The 22,338-nt window shown below is 38.7% G+C and overlaps 2 protein-coding genes across 5 annotated transcripts; both read right to left on the bottom strand.

The window, feature by feature from the left end:
* Positions 1-3,415: 3,415 nt before the first annotated feature.
* Positions 3,416-12,288, bottom strand: aldoaa (aldolase a, fructose-bisphosphate, a). Of its 2 annotated transcripts, none has more exons than XM_067382359.1 (7): positions 12,182-12,288; positions 10,230-10,348; positions 9,881-10,147; positions 9,014-9,174; positions 7,536-7,794; positions 7,193-7,392; positions 3,416-5,021 (listed from the first exon to the last, which is right to left on the bottom strand). In XM_067382359.1, exons 2-7 carry the CDS (start codon positions 10,339-10,341, stop codon positions 4,926-4,928), a joined length of 1,095 nt encoding a protein of 364 aa, XP_067238460.1. In that variant the 5' UTR covers positions 10,342-10,348; positions 12,182-12,288; the 3' UTR covers positions 3,416-4,925. The 2 variants fall into 2 exon arrangements, with proteins under 2 accessions (XP_067238460.1, XP_067238461.1); XM_067382360.1 differs by lacking the exon at positions 12,182-12,288 and adding an exon at positions 10,781-10,936.
* Positions 12,289-12,986: 698 nt separating this feature from the next.
* On the bottom strand, positions 12,987-21,745 carry si:ch211-198p11.6 (uncharacterized). 3 transcript variants are annotated; one of them, XM_067375684.1, is made up of 5 exons: positions 21,576-21,745; positions 19,573-19,685; positions 16,126-16,236; positions 15,760-15,897; positions 12,987-13,892 (listed from the first exon to the last, which is right to left on the bottom strand). In XM_067375684.1, exons 1-4 carry the CDS (start codon positions 21,593-21,595, stop codon positions 15,887-15,889), a joined length of 255 nt encoding a protein of 84 aa, XP_067231785.1. In that variant the 5' UTR covers positions 21,596-21,745; the 3' UTR covers positions 12,987-13,892; positions 15,760-15,886. The 3 variants fall into 3 exon arrangements, 2 of the variants coding, with proteins under 2 accessions (XP_067231785.1, XP_067231776.1); XR_010893570.1 differs by lacking the exons at positions 19,573-19,685; positions 21,576-21,745 and adding an exon at positions 19,114-19,249 and having other exon boundaries at positions 16,008-16,236; XM_067375675.1 differs by lacking the exons at positions 19,573-19,685; positions 21,576-21,745 and adding an exon at positions 19,114-19,249.
* Between the last annotated feature and the right edge of the window lie 593 nt (positions 21,746-22,338).

The raw sequence follows: 22,338 nt of genomic DNA, 5'->3' as shown, positions 1-22,338 counted from the left end.
GAAGAGGTTCCACTTCAAGGCTTATAGACCTGTCAGTAGACAAGGCTTGAGCTAAACCTTTCGTGTCCCATCCAGGAACACACATGCAGTTTCCAAAGATCTGGACGCGGGTGCCAGAGAGTGCCTCATCACTGAGAAAGAAGGACCTTCCTCAAAGGAACTGGCCAGGGAGGGGTTATCGCGAGGAGCATCAGTTCAGAGAACCAGGTCTGGCCGGGCCAAAAGGGGCGACCATGAGGACCTGCTCCTCATCCTCCATGATCTTGCACAGTGTCCGTGCAAGGAGGCTCACTGGGGGAATATTTGCAAAGACCCTGTGGCCAGCTGTGCGCCAGTGCATCTGAACCAAGAGTGCCCTGGGATCAGAGAGTAAAACAACTGGCAATGGGTATTGTCTGGGGAGGTAACAGATCTACCTGAGCATCCCCGAAATGTTCCCAAATTAGCTGAACCGACTGGAGATGGAGTCTCCACTCCCCGGGACAGGAATGCTGTCATGAAAGCTTGTCGCTGCATGATGAGTCAGCCTGGAAGTGAGTGGCATGAAGCGACTTCAGATGCTTCTGACTCCAAAAGAGAAGATGGCGAGCGAGTTGTGACATACGGGCGAGAGCGTAGACCACCCTGATGGTTGATGTACGCTACCGTAGCCGTATTGTCCGTAAGGACCAGGATGTGCTTGCCTCTCAGCAGGGCTCTGGAGCGGTGCAGAGCAAGCCGTACTGCCAGCAACTCAAGGCAATTGACATGCCACTGAAGTTGGGGTGCTGTCCAGGAGCCTGATGCAGCATGCCCATTGCACATGGCACCCCACCCTGTAGCAGAGGCATCTGTTGAAACAACAACATGCCTGGACACTGGTTCTGAGGGAACACCGCCCGTAGAACACAAGGTCCTGCTACAGAGCAAGAATTAGACGGCAAGTCGGAGTGATGGTCACTCGGAGCATACCCTGTTGCCATGCCCATCTCGGGACTCGGCTGTGAAGCCAATGCTGAAGCGGACTCATATGGAGCAACCCCAGCAGAAACAGAAAAAGTTTCAGTGGAACCGCTATCTTGCTGTTGAACTGATTCGGGCTGCGTGCGCGCTGGTAAGCTGCTCGTACATGATGACCGAGTCTATTTCCATACCAAGAAAAGAGATCCTCTGCACAGGGGAGAGTTTGCTCTTTTCCCAGTTGGGCAAGGTGTCTGAGCACAAGATCCCTGTGCTCGCACAACCGCTCTCGAGAGTGAGCTAAAAAAGCCAGTCGTTGAGGTAGTTGAGGACACGGACACCTTGGACCCTGAGTGGAGTGAGAGCTCCCTCCGCAACCTTCGTGAAGACGCAGGGAGACAGGGCTAACCCGTACCGGTATGCCTGCCCCTCGAAGCAAACCGAAGAAATGGTCTGTGTCGAGGAAGAATGGACACATGAAAGTACACATCCTTCAGGTCGATGGCTGCAAACCAATCTATTGGACGAACACATTCGAAAATGTCTTTGGGCGTTACATCTTGAACGGGAGCCCTATGAAGAGCTCAGTTCAAGGCCCGAAGGTCCAAAATTGGCCATAACCCACCTATCTTCTTGGGCACAATGAAGTATGAGCTGAAAAACCCTGACTTCATCTCGGCTGGAGGGACTGGCTCGATCACACCATTCTCCAAGAGGGTAGCAAGCTCCGTACGCATGATGGGAGCATCTTTGCTCACCATCATAGCACGGACTCCCCGAAACCTGGGAGGGCACCGAGCAAACTGAATCGCATAGCCGAGCCTGATCGTTCGAATGAGCCAGCAGGGAGGTTGGGTAGCTCTAACCAGGCTCCCAGGAACCGTACCAGCGGTGTCAAAGGAACCACGGGTATACCCTCGGTGGGGCAGCGAAACGGAACAGACGGCCCAGGTATGGGAGGCACAGCGTTCCGTGATGAGGGCTGCGTCTGGAACCGTGGAGTGACAGAGGGGACTCCGTGAGAAGGCAAAGCGTTCTCGGGACGGCTCTGAAAAAGAAGGGGGGGGGGGATGAGAGTGGTGCGGTAAGATAGAGCCCACTGTCATCCGCGCCCTCTTGGGACCTGGAGGTAGAGGAAACAGCTCTTAGTGAAGATTTGGGTACCACTGGCCGAGATGGAGTGGTTCTCCCCCGGCCCTCCAGCGGGGGAAGGAGCGGCCCTGCTACCATCTCCTGAAGAGCTGACATCTCCAACTCCGGATCGCTTGTCTCAGGAACGCCGCTTCTTGGCCTGAAGCTTGGCAGGCGGAGGGGCAGAGACGGGCTGTGCCGCCTTCCCACGGCTATCTCCTCGCTGCGACCGGGGAAAAGACTGCTGCTGTGGCCGAGTGGGAGCAGAGGGGGCCGCAGGAGGGCAACCTCGGGGACGAGCAGACTGAGGCACCTGGGCCGACGGAGGTGCAGAAGCAGCAGCTGGCCGCCGAGGCAGGACATGGCTGATCGCCTCAGAATGCTTCTGAGTGGCCGAGAATTGCTGGGCAACAACTTCGACAGCATCGCTGAAAAGGCCGGCCTGAGAGACAGGGGAGTTTAGGAGCTGAGAACGGTCTGACTCCCTCACGTCTGCAAGGTTTAGCCATAGGTGGCGCTCCTGGACCACCAAAGTGGACATCACCTGACCAATGGACCGCGACGTGACCTTCGTAGCCCGGAGGGCGAGGTCAGCGGCCGTGCGTGCCTCCTCAAGGGCCGCTTGGTCAGCACCCGCCTCATGCAGACCTTTGAGCACCTTAGCCTGGTAGACCTGCAAGGTGGCCATGGCGTGCAAAGCGGAAGCGGCCTGACCCGCAGCTCTCTAAGCCTTGGCCACAAGCGTGGATGAGAACTTACAGGCCTTGGATGGGAGCTTGGGATCACCGCGCCACATAGAGGCGCTCGGAGGACACAAATGCATCGCAACCGAGCGCTCCACAGGGGGTACCCCAGCATACCCTTTAGCCACCCCGCCATTGAGGGAGGTGAAGGCAGAGGAGGCAGCAGAACGATTTCGGGCAGTTAAAGGTGCCCTCCATGAACTGGTAGAACAGGACAGGGTGGAGGATTCCACTCCAACCCAATGCTCTCAGCTGCCCGGGCAAGCATGGCCGTCAGCTCGGGATCTGACTCGGACGACGCCGCTCTCTCAGCGGGAGGCAATGCAGCCGAATCGTCATCTCCCGAGGACTCAAACCCGCCTTGAGATGCAGCGATCGACATACGATCATCCTCTGGAGCCCCGAATGAGATGCTGGGTCCCCCAGAGGCTTGGGATGCTGTTTGAGAAGCATGTTTATGTGTATCTGTGCTGTTTCCTACAAAGAAATGTAGAAAATACAATAGGTTACACACTATCACTGAATTGAATGACATAGGCTATAAATCACATTTCTTATCAATATACATTAAGTGACATATTTAGGAAAATGAACACTCAGACTGCGATTAAAATAGTCTCTTAAAGATACACAATAAGGTTCAAACAGAATAATATACAGTGACATCAAAATTAGTTTTAATAAACAATAAGTTTAGTATCACACCGAACTATTGCGGTCGTGAAACTGTGGTGAGGCAACTAGTCCAGTGAATCTCACCCTTTTTTGAGTAATGGACCCCCTATTTAGAACCATCCTCAAAGACCCCAGAATAAAATTGGCTCATTGGTATCATTAATGTCTTTGTGATGACCAAATGTAGTCAACTTGCCCTATATTTAGTCATATTGTAATTATACATATCTTCTTTTATGGGAACATGTCAAAATATACAAAAATGCATATTCAGATATTTTATAAGGACCCCTTGGCATTATGTCAAGGACCACTAGGGGTCCATGGACCCCTGGTTGAGAAACACTGAACTAGTCAGAACGATAACAGATACACTTTCAAGCAAAATAATTATAATCAGTCATTTTACAGTTAAGTTAATCGCTTAAGCCACACAATACTGCACAAAATAAAGCGATCACGAAACAATCTGTCCGAAATTCGTACAATCTGAGCCAATATGAACTAATACATATTTACAGCTCATCACCAGTTATATTTGGTAATATACTGCCACCTGTTGGCACATTTGTGTAATGTAGAGCAGATTAGTTAATTTTTATGGATTACATGATTACATATTATTCACACAATGGCAGAAAATTATTCATAATTTATTGATTCTCCCGATTCTTTTTACTCTTACCATTTCCTTAAAAAAATCCAATCATGTTGACAAGAGTAAAACTCTTTAAACATTTAATAGTTTTGATCAGGACTGAGGTTAACAGATTAAAAAAAAAAAAATTGTATCCGATACATTTCTACAGCAGTTTAATTTAGTAGATGCTTTGATCCTGAACGTAACAAAAGGGTGAATTTGAACATTACACAAGGGTTAAAGGTGCGTATATATCCTGGCTCTTGAACAGTGTTTGGCTTGCTGTTTATATTTCACGCCTGGAAACCAAAACATTTGAAGAGTACAGTACATTCACACAACCTCACAAAGTACTGTCTGAATAACACCATGAAAAGAAACAAATGAGGTTACTCGTGAAAGATACTTTATTGTTTCCCGCCCATTGTGTATCATATTAAACAATAACAATAATAATAATAATATACCCCTGAAAGGTATGTGTGCCTTGTGCAAGTCAAATACAATTAATATAAGTACTACAAGTATAAGAGCAATGTTTCTCTATAGAGTTCAACATTTCATTATTAAAAGAAGGAAGAGGGAGGAGATTAGGGCAAAAAATGGACATCTGGACATCAAGTTATTAAATTATTACTCTTTTAGGTTTCATCTCTTAGTTTCATACATGGAAGTAAACAACACTAGAAAGAAAAAGGGAATGGGTCATATAATGGAGTTCAGAGCACAGATGCATTCAGGTTCAGAGATTCTTTAGGAACAAGATGTGGATTGATATGTAAAAGGCTTCTTGGTGATTAGTAGGCATGGTTGGCCACAAAGAGAGACTCTCCAGCAGCAGCACCCTTATCTCCTGAGGACACATACTTTCCAACACAGGCCAGGCTGTTGTTCTAGAGATAGAAGCACAAGAAAATAAGAGTAAAGTTTATTTAAAACATTAAATGCTTAATCTCCCTCCTGAATAAATTACTCCATGTTTTTAAAGGTCCCGTTTTTCGTGTTTTTTGAAGCTTTGATTGTGTTTATAGTGTGCAATATAACATGTGTTCATGTTTCGCATGTAAAAAAAAAAAAAAAAAGTATTTTTCACATAATTTACTTATCTGTATACCGCTGTTTCCACCGTCATAAAAACGGGCTGATGACTTCCTTGTTCTATGAAGTCCCTCCTTCAGAAATACGTAACGAGTTCTGATTGCGCCAGCGGTTCCTGTGTTGTGATTCGACAGCAACTTAGCGCTCCTTGCCCGGAAAGGTCACGCCTCTTACCATAACGTGGAGATGCACGCGCTCAGTGTTATTGTAAACATGTCTTTAATTTTACCCTATCAATTTGAGCCGGAATCAGACCCGGTGATTGGACTGCGGGATGAAAATAACAGCGTTTCGACGACATGGCGACAAACACACTCTACAAACGCAACTTGTGTATTCCTGTGGGTGGAGGTTAGTCAAAAAACTGTTTTAGTGACGTCATTAAAGAAGGAAGTAGAGGGATGTAGTCCAAACAGGCCGTTCGATGTAGGCGACTTCTGTTAAATAAAATATCTCGCTTGGCATTGAACTTTGAGCTTTAAAATTTTACAAATTTTATTTATACTATAACAACAACAACAACATTACACACTAACTAAAGTTTGAAACATGGGATCACGAAGAACGGGACCTTTAAAAACACAATTATTAATAATAAACATTTATATATTATATTATATTATATTATATTATATTATATTATATTATATTATATTATATTATATTATATTATATTATATTATATTATATTATATTATATTATATATAAAAAAACACAATACTATTCAAAAGTTTGGGGTCAGTAAGATTTTTTAATGTTTTAAAAGTAGTATCTTCTGCTCACAAAGCCTGCATTTATTTGATTAAAAATACAAACAAAAACAGTAATATTGTGAAATACTATTCCAATTTAAAACAGCCATTTTCTATGTCAATATACAGTAAAGTGTAATTTATTCCTGTGTTGGAAAAGCTGAATTTTCAGCATCGTTACTCCAGTCTTCAGTGTCACATGATCCTTTAGAAATCATTCTAATATGATGATTTGCTGCTCAAGAAACATTTATGATTATTATCAATGTTGAAAACAGTTGTGTACACATTTTTTTCAAAATTCTTCGATGAATAGAAAGTTCAAAAGAACAGCATTTATTTAAAATAGAATATTTTCTAACATTATAATTGTCTTTACTGTAACTTTTGATCAGTTTAACTCATCCTTGATTAATAAAAAGTATTGATTAATTTTATTTCTATCCCCCAAAAATAAAATTTAAATTCTTACTGACCCCAGACTTTTGAACTGTAGTGTTTAATGTTACAAAAGATTTAGATTTCAGACAAATGCTGTTCTTTTGAACTTTCTATTCATCATAGCATCATGAAATGTAAATAAATGTTTTCAACATTGATAATCATAAATGTTTCTTTAGCATCAAATCATCATATTAGAATGATTTCTGAAGGATCATGTGACACTGAAGACTGAAGAAATGATACTGAAAATTCAGCTTTGATCACAGGAATAAATTACACTTTACTGTATATTGACATAGATTAAATTGGAATAATATTTCACAATATTACTGTTTTTGTTTTTAATCAAATAAATGCAGGCTTGGTGAGCAGAAGATACTTATTTTTAAAACATTAAAAAAAATCTTACTGACCCCAAACTTTTGAATGGTAGTGTATATATATATATATATATATATATAAAATTATTATTATTATTATTATTATTATTATTATTATTATTATTATTATTATTATTATTATTTATATATATATATATATAAAATAAAAATGAGCAAATACTTTTGTATTAATATATACATTTATCATATATATTTATATACATAAACCATTTAATAGTTACTGTTAACACTTTCAAAAGATGCCCAGATTTTTTATTTTTTTTTGTACCACAATTGAAGACAGTGCTTGAGAAAAAAAAATGGTTACAGAAATTGTTTTTTTTATACCAGATTAGCAACTAGTAGATGATCAAGTTATTGACACTTACAAGAGCTCTCTTTATGAACTCCTCCTGGCAGGCTTTGCCATTCTCCTTCTTGCCACCCCAGGCTTTGAGGGCAGAGGCCTGCAGGGCACGACCGTAGGAGAAGGTCAGGGCCCAGGGCCTATGCAGGGGACACTGGTTCATGGCGTTCAGGTTGAGTGTGGCCTCCTCCTCACTCTGGCCTCCAGACAGGAAGGTGATACCTATATCAAGAAGGGGTGTGGTAAAATGGGTCAGGAATAAGAAAATTATAATAATTACAGACTCGAGAAGTTAATCCAGGAGGCCGGTGATAAGATAAAGACTCTGTCATGATTGACTGAGTAATTGCGGTTGTTTTACTAACCTGGCACAGCAGGAGGAACAGTACGGCGAAGAGCTGTGACAGTTGCCATGGCGATCTCCTGGGGGGTGTTCTTCTGGGAACAGGAATGCCCGGCAGTCACCATGTTGGGTTTGAGCAGAGTTCCCTCCAAGTAGACATGGTGGTCAGACAGGGCCTTGTACACAGCAGCCAGAACCTTCTCCGTCACATACTGGCACCTCTTCAGGTCATGTTCACCATCAGGCAGAATTTCAGGCTCCACAATAGGCACAATGCCATGCTGATGAGAAAAGTGACATTATGTCAGTAATGGAAGTATACAATTATTTTAATACACACTTACGGCCAAAGATTTGGGTGGGTAAGATTTTAAGATATAGTCACTTTTGCTCAACCACTTTTGAATATATTTTACAAAGCAATTCATTCCAGTGATGCGAAGCTGAATTTTTTTTGTTTTCAGTGTCACATGATTCTTTAGAAATCATGAAGAAACATTTCTTATCATACATGTTGAAAACAGTTGTGCTGCTTAATATTATAGTCATCCAAGATGTTCATGTCTTTCTTTCATCAGTTGAAAAGAAATTAAGGTTTTTGATGAAAACATTTCAGGATTTTTCTCCATATAGTGGACTTCAATGGAGCCCAAATGGTTGAAGGTCAAAATGACAGTTTCAGTGCAGCTTCAAAGGTCTTTAAACGATCCCAGACGAGGAATAACGGTTAAGGGTCGAAAATGCTTGTCTTGCACTAGCTCTGCTATGCGCCATGCATTACGTAATCACGTTGGAAAGGTCAAGCATGACGCAGGTGGAAGTACCACAGTAGGGCAAAAAAAAAAAAAAAAAATCCATCTCAATTTCTCCTCTCATCCTACATCATTATTTTACCCTTATTTTTGTTGTAAAGGCCGTTTGACTTAATCTTTGCATATACACTTTGTAGACACTGGATCGGTCTACTTTAACCTACGTCACGTGTGACCTTTCCAATGGGATTACGTCATGTGTGGCACGTCGCAGAGCAGTGCAAGATGAGCATTTGTGGTTGAAACATATAAATTTTGTTTTATTTTAGAAAATGACAGATCATTTCATATTCCTCATCTGGGATCACGTAGAGCCCTTTGAAGCTGCACTGAAACTGTAATTTTGACCTTCAACCTGTTGATCCCCAGTGAAGTCCACTATATGGAGAAAAATCCTGGGATGTTTTACTCAAAAACCTTCATTTCCTTTTGTCCGAAGAAAGAAAGACAGGAATATCTTGGATGGCATGATGGGGGTGAGTAAATTATCAGGAAATTTTAATTCTGAAGTGAACTAACCCTTCAATGCCTCCATGCTAAATGAAAGCATATGATGAGAAAAGTGACATTATGTCAGTAATGAAAGTATACAATTATTTTAATATACACTTATGTTCAAAGATTTGGGTGATTTGAGCATAGAAAACAAAAAACAAAAACATTGTATATATGGCTGTACGTGTCTCACCATCTGGCAGATGCTCGCGTAACGAGCGAGCACATTAGCGTTCTCAATGATGGCCAGTCTAGAGGGAGTTGTGGGAGTGATCTTCAGCACACACCTCCATTTAGCAAAGTCTGCCCCATCCTTCTTATACTGAGCACAACGCTCGTACAGCCCATCCAGACCTGCGGACGTAGAAAGCAATGAGGATTTAAAAACTCCCAAGCAAACTAAGTGATTGTGACCATTCAATTCCAGACAAAGTCCATCTAATTCCAGCATTTAAATGGCTAGTTCACCCAAAAATGAAAATAATGTCATTAATTACTCATCCTCGTGCCGTTTTACGTTTTATGAATCAGTGTGTCGAATCATGATTCGGATCATGTGTCAGACCACCAAACAGCTGAAATCACGTGACTTTGGCGCTCCGAACCACTGATTCGACACACTGATTCATTTATGTTCCGAAGCTTCCTGAAGTAGTGTTTTGAAATCGGCCATCACTAAATAAGTCTTTATTTTGTTTTTTTTTTGGTGCACCAAAAATATTCTTGTCGCTTTATAATATGAATATTGAACCACTGTACTCACATGAACTGATTTAAATATGTTTTTACTACATTAATGGATCTTGAGAGAGGAAATGTCATTGCTCCCTATGGAGGCCTCACTGAGCCATCAGATTTCATCAAAAATATCTTAATTTGTGTTCTGAAGATGAACGAAGGTCTTACGGGTGTGGAACGAGATGAGGGAGAGTAATTACTGACATTATTTTCATTTTTGGGTGAACTAAACCTTTAAGTGGATCCAAAAGGTTATAAAATACCATGTGTGTAATTTTAACAACCTGATAATCTATTTTTTAGATAATCACGGGATGTTCACCTTGTGTGGTGGTCTCTCCATTAGTGCCAGCCAGGGGAACCACACCCTTGTCCACTTTGATACCAACTACCATGCCCCTCTCCTTAAGGAGCTGGGAGAAAAGTTTGCCATCATCTGTCTTCTGGTAGAGGGTCTCATGGAAGAGGATGACGCCACCGATGCAGGGCTTGACGCGGTCGTCTGCGGTAAACAGCAGCTGGCGGTACAGTCTCCTGTTCTCCTCCGTGTTCTCAGCATTGATGCTCTGGAACCGCTTCGCCACGCTACCTGCACAAGATCAACGACATGAGATGAAAGACGAGCAAATAAACTGGTTACTAACGCACAAAAACTCAACAGCCCAAAGTACCTGTAGATTCATCTGCAGCAAGAATGCCTTTGCCAGCGGCCACAATCCTCAGAGCGATATCATTCAGCTCCTTCTTCTGCTCTGGAGTGAGGAAAGGGTAAGCGTGAGGCATCTTGACTCTAGGGAGAAAGGGGTGGGAAACAGATACACATATTTATATGACTTCTGAGGTTGAGATTATCAGTACAAACACATGAATCACATCACAAGAACAGTGACCTATGGTCATGTTATAATGAATCATGTGAATGTTTCAATCAACATCAAGGAGCCTGAGCAAGGGCTCAGATTTGGGTGTGTACTTGATCGCAAACCTTACAGAAAGCACTGATGTTTCTTTCTACAAACTAACGTTACATCTTGTTAACTAGTTCATGATGCAACATGTCCTTCAGATACAAGCATGAATGACCTTGTGCGGTTCACGTATCAGTTAACGTAACTTTGCATTAAAGCGGAAAAGCGACTAGAGAAAGACATCTTCCTACATATATGAAATATATATTCGCTTTTACTTGGATGTAGGCGCTTTATATTAAGTAAAAACTTACCAATTAAACGTGGTTGAGGAAGCGACGGTTTCCGAATCACACTTCCAGCGTTGTCACGTTACGGATGCAATGAATTGCAATAAAGGAAGGAAATTTCAAGCAATTATGCAAGACTGAAGCTTGACCAATCAGAACGCGAGTTATGGTTTGATTGACAGGGTGTGGAGACGATGATTGGCTGTTGTGCTTTGAAAGGCGGGTTCAAGAGTGACGCAGCAAAACGGGAGTGGTTTTTATTACAATCATAGGCGGGTACATGTTCTTGTGAGACGTGACAGAGTTCACATGCAGGGAAATAGACCTGGTAATGATGACATTTTGAAGTGCTTCATGGATGGACGCGAATGTATGACCTTGGCATACGTGCGCAGTGTATTTTAGGAGTCTATTTAATAGGCTATGCAACACTAATGCACTTTTAATGCATTTTTTAAATAAAATGAATAAAAAAATAAAATGAATCCTGATATATAACATTAAGGCCCGGTTTCACAGACAGGGCTTAGACCACAGATTTGGCCCCCATGTTAAGTCTATGGGAGTTTTTTCAGCCATTTTTTCGTATGCTGTGCGAAAATCGTACACCCAATCGCTTAGAAAAGTCATAGCACACCTCTCCTCAATAAGCCGGTCGATTTGACACCTCATTCGTGGGTCTACGACAAACGGTGCGGGACTAAGCCAGGATTAGGCCTTAGTTCAATTAGGACATTTAAGTCGCTTTTATAAATGTACCCTAGAAAATAAACATTACTGGTGTTAATCTTGAGACAAAACAATGGCTCTGACATATTTTAAGATATGTTAGTGCAAGTTGCGTTCAGTTAAAGCAGCTCAAACATGCATTTTAGTCTGGGACTAGTTTAAGCTTTGTCTGTGAAACCGGGGGGTATATTGCATCGCTGTCTACTGGACATTAAAGAACAGCTTCACAAGAGGCTCTTGACATTCCAGTAACAAACCTCTCATGTTGCATTCAACCAAAGGCCAAATTAAATATAGACAATCATTTAATGGCTGAAATCCAGCACTATAGAAGAGGTTTTGATTTGTGAAAGAGGGTCTGAAACGTCTCTTTGTGATGTTGAATTCCAAGCACATCAATAAAGATGGCAAATATAATTGATTCAGGCTAAAATAACACCGTTTCTCAGTGTTTTGTGTATTTAAACAAGAATTAAGATTGATGAATCATTTTACTAATGCAATAGTTATATATTTTGAAAGACAATTGTTAATAATAAATGTACAACAACAATGATCATTATTATTTAAAACATTTTAATATTAAAAACAATCATCATTTTGATAAAAGCAACAAAAAAGCATCTGACAGTAGCATGCATTTAAATAAAGGCAAATAAAAAAGGAAAGTAAAATAAAGTAGAATGCCCGTTTTACCGTGTAACTGGATGAAGTGAGCAAGAGATACTTCCCAAATGGAGGCAGAGGAGGTCTGGATAGTCTGTGACACCCGTCTGGTGCCAGATGACCTGTATTTATTCAGACGGCATGACCTTTGACATTCCGTGGGTTTGGCTAATCTTAGCAGCAGGCAAACCCACGATGCAACCGGAGAAGGGCGATGTGACATTCATGTACATTGGCATGCAGCAAAGAAAGGTTAAAGAGAAAGGCAGTGAGTGGCACGGACATGGCACATGATCATTAATGTTGTTGCTACATGCATGAATTATAGTATAATGCAATCACTACTAATAGTGGTGGTCTATAGATGACTGCAATAATCTGAGTTAATCTTCTGCCTGGTGCTCTTTAATATTACTCCATGCACTCCTTATAAACCTCCTCAGTCCATGAGATAACGGTCATCAGAAAAGGAATCTACTGTCATGAGATCCTTCTGTCATGACCTTTCATCTTTTAAATGTCTTCTCTACATAATCCCTATAATCAGCAAGAGCTTCATGTCTGACCAATTCATGAAGGTATAGAGAAAATAGAAAACCTTTATAGAAAAAATGTAGAACCTCAAAACACTTTTTTGTAAATGCATGTTTCATACAGTAAAATAAACAAAGCAACCAGAAAATCTAAGACAGTCCAACAATGAATGTAAAAATGAATTCTTAAATATCTTACCACTAATGCTCGATAGTTAAAAATACTACTGTAAACAAAGCCTTTTTGCATGAAAAAAATCTTTAATTCATTTTAAAACAACACAGTTACAAAAATAGCACATATTTATATTAAAAAAAATCTATACAAAAAACTAATTTCAACTTAAGTTTTGCCTGACAACAGAGACAGAAGTGACTTAGTCACAGCACGTTTACTTTGCAAGTCATAGTATGCTGGCTGTAATATGGCCACATACATAACTACCATATTTCACATAATACATTATGTACACATAGTTAGGTCATATTTCATATGCAACAATCAAGATGATGTCCTGTAAACAATTACATTAGTAAACAGTATTACAGTATGAATAAAGTTTTAACAATCTAAAATTGGTAAGTCACTATAAGTATATGAACATGTATCTTATATACATATAGGTGTACATACAGTCCACATCTGTGTTCAAAGACATCTGTGTCAGAATGAGATACATTTAAAAGCATGTGTGGTTTATAGATTCATCTCTTCTCTTTGTTTGGCTCATAACTGAAGCACAAATGACCATCACACCCAGTAAAATGATACCACAGAGAAACACATTGGCTATACCAAGCATACTTAATTATTGCTGACCAGGAAACTAGAAATTACAAAAAAAATAAAAAATAAAATAAAAAAAACATCCTTCTGTGCTGAAATGTAAAAATCCATTAAATGTCATGCTTTAAAAATCAATGGCACAATCTGTAGTGATTGTGTATTTCAGGAATTACTGACTTAAATATGTAATGTCTCCCAAATGATGCAAACATTACAGAACAACCAGAGACTGAATTACAGTTTCTCTCTCTAGCTTAAAACATACATAAGTGTCACTTGGAGTTGGAGTTTCTAAGGCATCTTTTAAGGCATCCCTTTCTTTCCACCGTTCCTTCTACTTAAACTTGATCTCAAAGCAGAAGCAGTTGATGGAGTCACACTCTGGCGGTTGACAGGTACAAGCACAATCCCACATCGCACACTGCAATAAGAAGACGTGTTGAACAAGAAAAACAAGTATGACACTATGAGGATGTTCTGTTTATATTTATAGGGCTGTTTGGAATTCAGTTAAGTTATCTGATAATACCATCAATAATGTGAAAGATAAGATTAATTGCAAAGACATTTGTAACACTTTTATGATAAGGTTTCATTTGTTAACATATATGGCCATGTACACGCTGTAAAGTTTCAGGAGTGACAACTGCATTAACATACTGGATTTCAGCCATTTAATATGTGAGTGAAACCTTAAATTATTGTTCCGTGTGTGTACAGAACACAATTTACTCTCGAAACTGAGATGACTGACAGCTTGGTAAAAAAATACAAACAATGTTCTGGTGTCTCACATGTGTAGTATCTGCTATTTTCAAATGAATTAATATTACAGCGACCAAAGACTCATTATGTTAGGGTTAGGTCCAGTATATGGAGTTAATAAAATAGGTGTGGGCTGCAATATTTTGGACTCTTTTTTCAATATAAAGCATTTGGATTTATCTTGGTTTATTATGGTCAAGGAGTTTGCTGTTTTTGCTTTCTAGGAAGATCTGGCAACACGAACGATGGCGTAGCTTGATGACGCCAAGTTTGAGCGCGGAATCTTGGGACATGTGGTCTTCACCTCAACGGCTGGTGGAAAATAATCAGGATAGGACTCGGGAAGAAATCATGTTCATGGATGTGATTATTAACGTTACTCTAGTATGAAGCAGAGCAGGACCGAGTGTTGTGAAGCTGAACGAGGCAGCTAGATTGCACAACACACGCCTCACGAGCAGCGGGACTTTTATTATGACACAGTCGCCGGCGCCGCTTCCACTTTTCCGTTCATAAGTATGAGGTAACACAGCTCTGTTTATCATATTAGATACATTTGAGAGTGTTGAAAATGATGTTACTCTGTGCTGTGAGACACTTGTTTGAGACACATTGCAGTAAGCTAGATCGATATTAGAATATTATATTAATACTGGATGGCTTGTGTTGATAAATGGCATGCAATTAATTTTAAAATGTATTGTTTGATGTGGAAAATGCTGTATTACTGTTACTAAAAATAAAGCTGTATTTGATTATGCTATGTTAGCTACTTCACAAAATAGTGTTTTTCTCTGAGGCATGGTAAAGCATGGTACTCGCAATCAATCAAGAAAATTAGATTTAATCAATGATTTTTTTTTTATTAACTAACATTAACAAAGTTTAGTAAATGCTATAAAATTATATTACTCGTAGTTAGTTAACTAATGCATGAACTAATATTAACAAATCAAATCTTATTTTAAAATGTTAGCAAGGCAATTAATTGGCCTACAGTGAGCAAATATTTCGGATATTTTCAATCAATAAAACAATTATTTTTATGATTCCTGAAATTTGTCACAGATTGTAAAATTGTGGCAAAATCATGCAGTGTTTCCAGCTTAAAGGCCAAAAATGAAAATTCTGTCATTGATTACTCCCCCTCATATCATTCCATATGAAGCCCATCGCTAGATATTGTTGAAAAGTGTTTTTTTTTTTTTTTTTTTTTTTTTTGCGCACAAAAAGTATTCTCATCGCTTTATAATATTAAGGTTGAATCACTGTAATCACATAAACTGTTTTAAATATGTCTTTAGTAGCTTTCTGGGAATCTGAAAATGTTAATTATCTTGCCGTCAATGCAGGCCTTACTGAGCCATCGGATTTTATCAAAAATATCTTAATTTGTTTTCTGAAGATAAACGAAGGTCTTACGGGTGTGGAACGACATGAGGGTGAGTAATTAATGACAGAAATTTCATTTTTGGGTGAACTAACCCTTTAAAACAGGAAGAAATAGCCGACATGTGACTTACATTAGGGGAGGGGCAGGAGTAGTCCAGGCAGGATCGAAAAGAGGGGGGACGACAGTCACATGACTGGGCACACACTAAACAGTACTCACAAGGAGAGAAACCTGCACAGCAATCTGAACACTGTGGATCACACTTGGCCTGTGAAGAGAGAGAGCTGTTACACACTGCCAAAATCACTCAAAAGAGAGGACTGAAAACAGCAGGAAGTGAGATTCAGAGCAAGGCAACTGTGAAAAGTGTATACTTACTGGTTTTACAGTATAGCAACAGCCATTAATATTTACTCAAGTAGATTGTTTAGCAATTTGGCTTCATTAATGTTTCATGAAGTTTCTTCAGAAAGAGGAACTGATGATGTTGAAGTACCTTGAGACAGTGATGACACCACAGCACAGCTGCGAGGACAATCATATAGATCCCCACAGATATCATGACGATGGCAGGCAGCGGGAGAGAGAGAGCCCACACAGGAACAGCCTGACAGAGGTGAAGAACACTAGATTTCAATAGACATCACTGTGGCAAAAAAAAGATTTTTTGGAAAAATCTGAATTATTTTGCAATTAGAATTAGTACTTGAACAGTTTATTTTGATGATCCCCTTTAAACATTCTGTTGACTATAAGTAATGTTGCACCTACACTTCAATTAACTCTCAGAGTATTAGTTGAGTAGTAGTAGACTGTTAGGTTAGGGTTAAGGTGAGACATTTAGGTGCAAAGTAACTTAAGGTGAAGAGAATGTTTAAAGTGGACCATCAAAATAAAGTGTAACTGAATTTTTTATTTAGTTTTTATATTTTTAGATAAATAAGCATCTCAGCAAAAAGGTTTTCAAAGCAGTTTATGATTTTGTTGTTCAAGAAAGATTTCTTTCTGTAGGCAAGGCAATTTTATTTACAGGTGCTGGTAATATAATTAGAATATCATCAAAAAGTTGATTTATTTCATTAATTCCATTCAAAAAGTGAAACTTGTATATTATATTCATTCATTACACACAGACTGATATATTTCAAATGTTTATTTCTTTTAATTTTGATGATTATAACTGACACCTAAAAAAAATCCCAAATTCGGTATCTCAGAAAATTAGAATATTGTGAAAAGGTTCAATATTGAAGACACCTGGTGCCACACACTAATCAGCTAATTAACTCAGCTGCAAAGGCCTTTAATGGTCTCTCAGTCTAGTTCTGTAGGCTACACAATCATGGGGAAGACTGCTGACTTGACAGTTGTCCAAAAGACGACCATTGACACCTTACACAAGGAGGGCAAGACACAAAAGGTCATTGCAAAAGAGACTGGCTGTTCACAGAGCTCTGTGACCAAGCACATTAATAGAGAGGCGAAGGGAATGAAAAGATGTGGAAGAAAGAAGTGTACAAGCAATAGGGATAACCGCACCCTGGAGAGGATTGTGAAACAAAACCCATTCAAAAATGTGGGGGAGATTCACAAAGAGTGAACTGCAGCTGGAGTCAGTGCTTCAAGAACCACTACGCACAGACGTATGCAAGACGTGTTTCAGCTGTCGCATTTCTTGTGTCAAGCCACTCTTGAACAACAGACAGCGTCAGATGCGTCTCGCCTGGGCTAAAGACAAAAAGGACTGGACTGCTGCTGAGTGGTCCAAAGTTATGTTCTCTGATGAAAGTAAATTTTGCATTTCCTTTGGAAATCAGGGTCCCAGAGTCTGGAGGAAGAGAGGAGAGGCACACAGTCCCCATTGCTTGAGGTCCAGTGTAAAGTTTCCACAGTCAGTGATGGTTTGGGGTGCCATGTCATCTGCTGGTGTTGATCCACTGTGTTTTCTGAGGTCCAAGGTCAACGCAGCCATATGCCAAGTTTTAGACCACTTCATGCTTCCTGCTGCTGATCAACTTTATGGAGATGCTGATTTAATTTTCCAACAGGACTTGGCACCTGCACACAGTGCCAAAGCTACCAGTACCTAGTTTAAGGACCATGGTATCCCTGTTCTTAATTGGCCAGCAAACTCACCTGACCTTAACCCTATAGAAAATCTATGGGGTATTGTGAAGAGGAAGATGCGAAGAAGAGCAACAATGCAGAAGAGCTGAAGGCCACTATCAGAGCAACCTGGGCTCTCATAACACCTGAGCAGTGCCAGACTGATCGACTCCATGCCACGCCGCATTGCTGCAGTAATTCAGGCAAAAGGAGCCCCAACTAAGTATTGAGTGCTGTACATGCTCATACTTTTCATGTTCATACTTTTCAGTTGGCCAAGATTTCTAAAAATCCTTTCTTTGTATTGGTCTTAAGTAATATAATAAAAGTAGTAAGTAATAATAAAAGAAATAAACATTTGAAATATATCCGTCTGTGTGTAATGAATGAATATAATATACAAGTTTCACTTTTTGAATGGAATTAGTGAAATAAATAAACTTTTTGATGATATTCTAATTATATGACCAGCACCTGTATATAGCACATTTCATACACATTGGTAATTCAAAGTGCTTTACATAAAGAACAACCAAATACATAATAATAAAAATGGAATGCATAAGAAATAAAGATAACAGTAAAAACAGAGAATACCGCAATCAGGAAGAGTTAGGAAGTTTCAGGAAGTTTTTTGTTGTCCGTCAGAGCGGATCTAAATGGATCTTCCTCACTCTAGAGGAATAACTGTCCTCAACTTTGTTGTCCGTCAGAGCGGATCTAAACAGATCTATTCATCAGAGCGGATCTAAATGGATCTTCCTCAAGCTGGAGGGATAACTCAACTGATCTGTAGTTTTTTCCTTTTAAAATTCCTTTAAAATATGAAGTATTCTTGAAACATTTCCTTTTTTTTTTTTTTCATAATACAAGTTGCCCCAAAACACACGTTTATAAAATTAGACAAAATATACAGAATGTATTCTGGGGACACCTATTTTAGCTCATGCTTACACAAATTGTGTAGTAAATCACAAAATAAACACTATATGAACAAATAATAATTTCTAATTTCTTTGATATTAAAATAGCTGAGAAACTATGAGAAATAAAGCTGAAGTTACTGTGAAAGTAACTCAACTAAAATAAAAACACTGAATCCAACTGTGACTGAACACCTATTAAATACAGGCAAAATAGTGTGCGCGATCTTTAATTCTTATTCTTATTTTATTGCGCAGTATGTGTTAATGAAAAAACTTACAGACTAAATCTTAATTTGTAAGGGGAAAGAGTTAAGTTAGTAGCTTGAACGCGTGGTTACACTCGACTCTATACACAGAAGAACAGCAGCTGCTGTAGATGCATTTACAGTGTAATGTTCAACAAACAAATCTTCATTTTAATGACGCAGCATACACAAAAAAGTCTTACATACCATTATACTGTCCCTGCATTCCCAGTGTAATTGATCAGGGTGTTCAGTTATCGGGAGATTTCTTTCATTTATTTAAACCAGATATTTGCTTGGATAGCAAATTGTTCTCAAGTGAAGCTGAACAATGTTGTCCTAGCAACCGCGATATGACTTCCTATGAGTCTACGGCAACATGGAAGGACCAAACTTAATCCAAAACATCATGAAAAGTGCGACAGTGCAATGGAAATGAATGCTGCTGTGAATGCAGCCACTATGTGTTTTGTGTAATATACATGATTTAATACGAACCCTGTTTTTAGCATTTAAACAAAGTAAATGAAATGGATTAAATTTAAGGGAATTAATTGAATCAAGAAAAATCAAGCTAGAAGCCATAACTTAGTCGTCTTCTTAGTGCATTTGTGTAATTAATATGCGCATATATTACTACCGTTTGTGCTGACAGATTTTTATTACCATAAACGTATTTAGTGTTCATTTGTTGGATTGGTATGCCTGGGAAAATGACAGAGAAAAGCCTGGCAAAGTTTTCCCTGCTCTGACTAGCGTGACGTGTCCACAGGATGTCGCTGGTGAGAAAAGAGAAAGAGAGTGTCAATGAAGGTCACTGATCAAACAAGGACTTTCATGGACTTATGTATAGTCAGAATTTTTCCCTCCATAAATGTACCATTTGGAACAACAAATACATAAGGATTAGAAACAAATCAATATTTTTTGAAAATTGGTTTGAAAAGGGAATTATTTGGGTTAAACAGCTGATCAAAAAAAGATGGTGTTTTATACAATTATACTGAATTTGTTCGTATTCATAACTTTTTAGTTGATCCTATCCAATACGGTTTGGTTTTACAGGCAGTTCCCAAGGTAATCTTGAGGTTATTAGAAGGTAGTAACAATTATTCTTTACAAACAATTGAAGAATTTACATCTTGAATTATGTTGCAGTGCAAAGATTTCACAAGTTTTGGATATAATAATATTTTCTTACGCTCCCTTCTTCAATCTAAAAGTATACTTGCTGTTACTACTTGCTGGAATTTGTATGACACCTCATAAATATTGCATCACAAATAAAGTGAAAGAAGTTTTATATATTTTTATATATTTTCATCGGGTTTACCCAGTAAAGTCACTTGTACGTTTCAAAGTGAATATGGAAGATAATTGTGTTTTTTGTCAAATTTACCCTGAGACTATTAATCATTTATTTTGGGAGTGTCCCAAGACCCAAATGTTTTGGAAAGAACTCAATATTTACTTACAAAGAAAGACTATGATGCTTGTTAACCTTGAAGAAATTGATGTTATGCTAAAATGTTTTTCATTTGATGGTGATAGAAGTATTCTGTTTATATTTGATTTAATTACAATTGCCTGTTACTATATTCATAAAGTCAAATGGAATGAAAAAATGCCAAATTTCGAAGAATTTAAAATATATATTAAAATATATTTAGAGACAATATCCAAAAACAAAAACTTGAAAGCAATAAAAAAATAGTTGTTTAATAGATACAATTTCATGTAAAATGCCTTTTTTTGTTTGTTTCTTTTTTTTTTTAAATCTTTTCTGTTTTTTGTATTACCCCTGACATGTATGGTTATATGTACTCTTGTTTGTAAACTATACTCTGTTCTTGTTAATATTTAATAAAAATAAATAAATGAAGGTCACTGATTCTTGAGACATGGAACAAAACACATCCAGCAATTTTTACTGATATTAGGTTTGAAAATGAAAATATTTTCACTTGTAAATGTTATGAGGGATTAATAATAGAATGCATTTAACACAATTATCCCCTTCAATTTAATTGTATCATTATTATATCAAATCTATGACACTTATTGTCTTCTCACTACATCTAAATCAGTGTGTCCACAGAGAAGGGCTCAGTCATACATATGCAATAAAATGGATAAAAATGTTTTGTTTTTTCAAAAGCAACACTTAATAATATCTATACAGTATAATATCTATATCTATACAGTATATGAACTCCATTTGTTTTGTGAAAGAAATGCCTAATGTGTCAATACCATGACTGTGATGACAGGCCAATGACGGAGTTGACACATTCAACATGAAGTCGTCATATTTTTGAGGTTTTCAAGTCATTTTTAATTATATTAAATATAAAATAGTGTTTAGTTTTTCTAATAATGTATAAATACTAAATATGTGACCTGACAGCATATATTGCTTTTGTGGATTGACAGTCATCACTTCTAGCAGAGTTGGGGTTGAGGGAACATAAGGCTGAGGGAAGTCTGTCATTACTCAACCTCATGTCGTGTAAACCTGTAAGACCTTTGTTGATCTTTGGAACATAAATTAAGATATTCTCAGCTAAGTTCACCATCTACCATTCAGTGACTGTTTGCCTTTCCTGTTTGCATCCTGTCCATTTCACTTATATACGACCTGCAATAAAGTACTGTTTGTTACTACTCACCTCGTCTGTCCTCTGTGCATGACACCCTCCTTTTATAGCGATCAGTATGTTATTATAATCCAATCACACCGATTGGAATCGATTTCACCCGACTAGTGCTCCTCATGCTTTCCCATGTGCTTATCATATGATTAGTGAAATTATGTCAGCTGGTCATTTTGTGCCAGGGCCAAAAAAAAAACAAAAACAAAACAAAAAACAAAACAAACCAACAAAAAACAAACAAAACAAAAACAAACAGTTCATTTTTTTCACAAAAAGGCCAATGAGGCTTTTTGCAATGTTTTAAAATCCATGTCATCACTCTGCACAGTAATCTAGAAACAATGTGAATCAATGTCACAACAACTAAAGCAGAAAGTGAAACAAAATTTGCCACTGCCAATACTTTTGGCCAAGACTGTATATGGTTTTTACCTGATCATGGATCAGTTTTATAAAATTTTAGACATTTTAACCCTTTGACGCATACAATCACACCTGTGTGATCAGTCTTGGCTGGTCCCTGGAGCGTACGATCACACCGGTGTGTTTAGAACCGGGTGTGTCTCATACGTCCTGAAAAGTGAAGCCACGGGCTCTTTGATCGCCCCCTGGAGGCTGGATGCAGTACAGGTCATAAACCCGCCCTCTCAATGCAGTCGAATGAGACTTCAGTGAAAACTTAAAATTAAATTCTGTTTCAAATAAAACTTTCTGAAAGATGGTTTTGGTCATTTAAGGCAGTTGTTATCACGCTGATATATATAAAATTGTTCGTTTT

The sequence above is a fragment of the Chanodichthys erythropterus genome, chromosome 3 (genome assembly GCF_024489055.1).
Source record: "Chanodichthys erythropterus isolate Z2021 chromosome 3, ASM2448905v1, whole genome shotgun sequence".
Taxonomy (NCBI): domain Eukaryota; kingdom Metazoa; phylum Chordata; class Actinopteri; order Cypriniformes; family Xenocyprididae; genus Chanodichthys; species Chanodichthys erythropterus.
The sequence above is the reverse complement of the archived record's forward strand: the minus strand, read 5'-3'. Positions and strand labels throughout refer to the sequence as shown.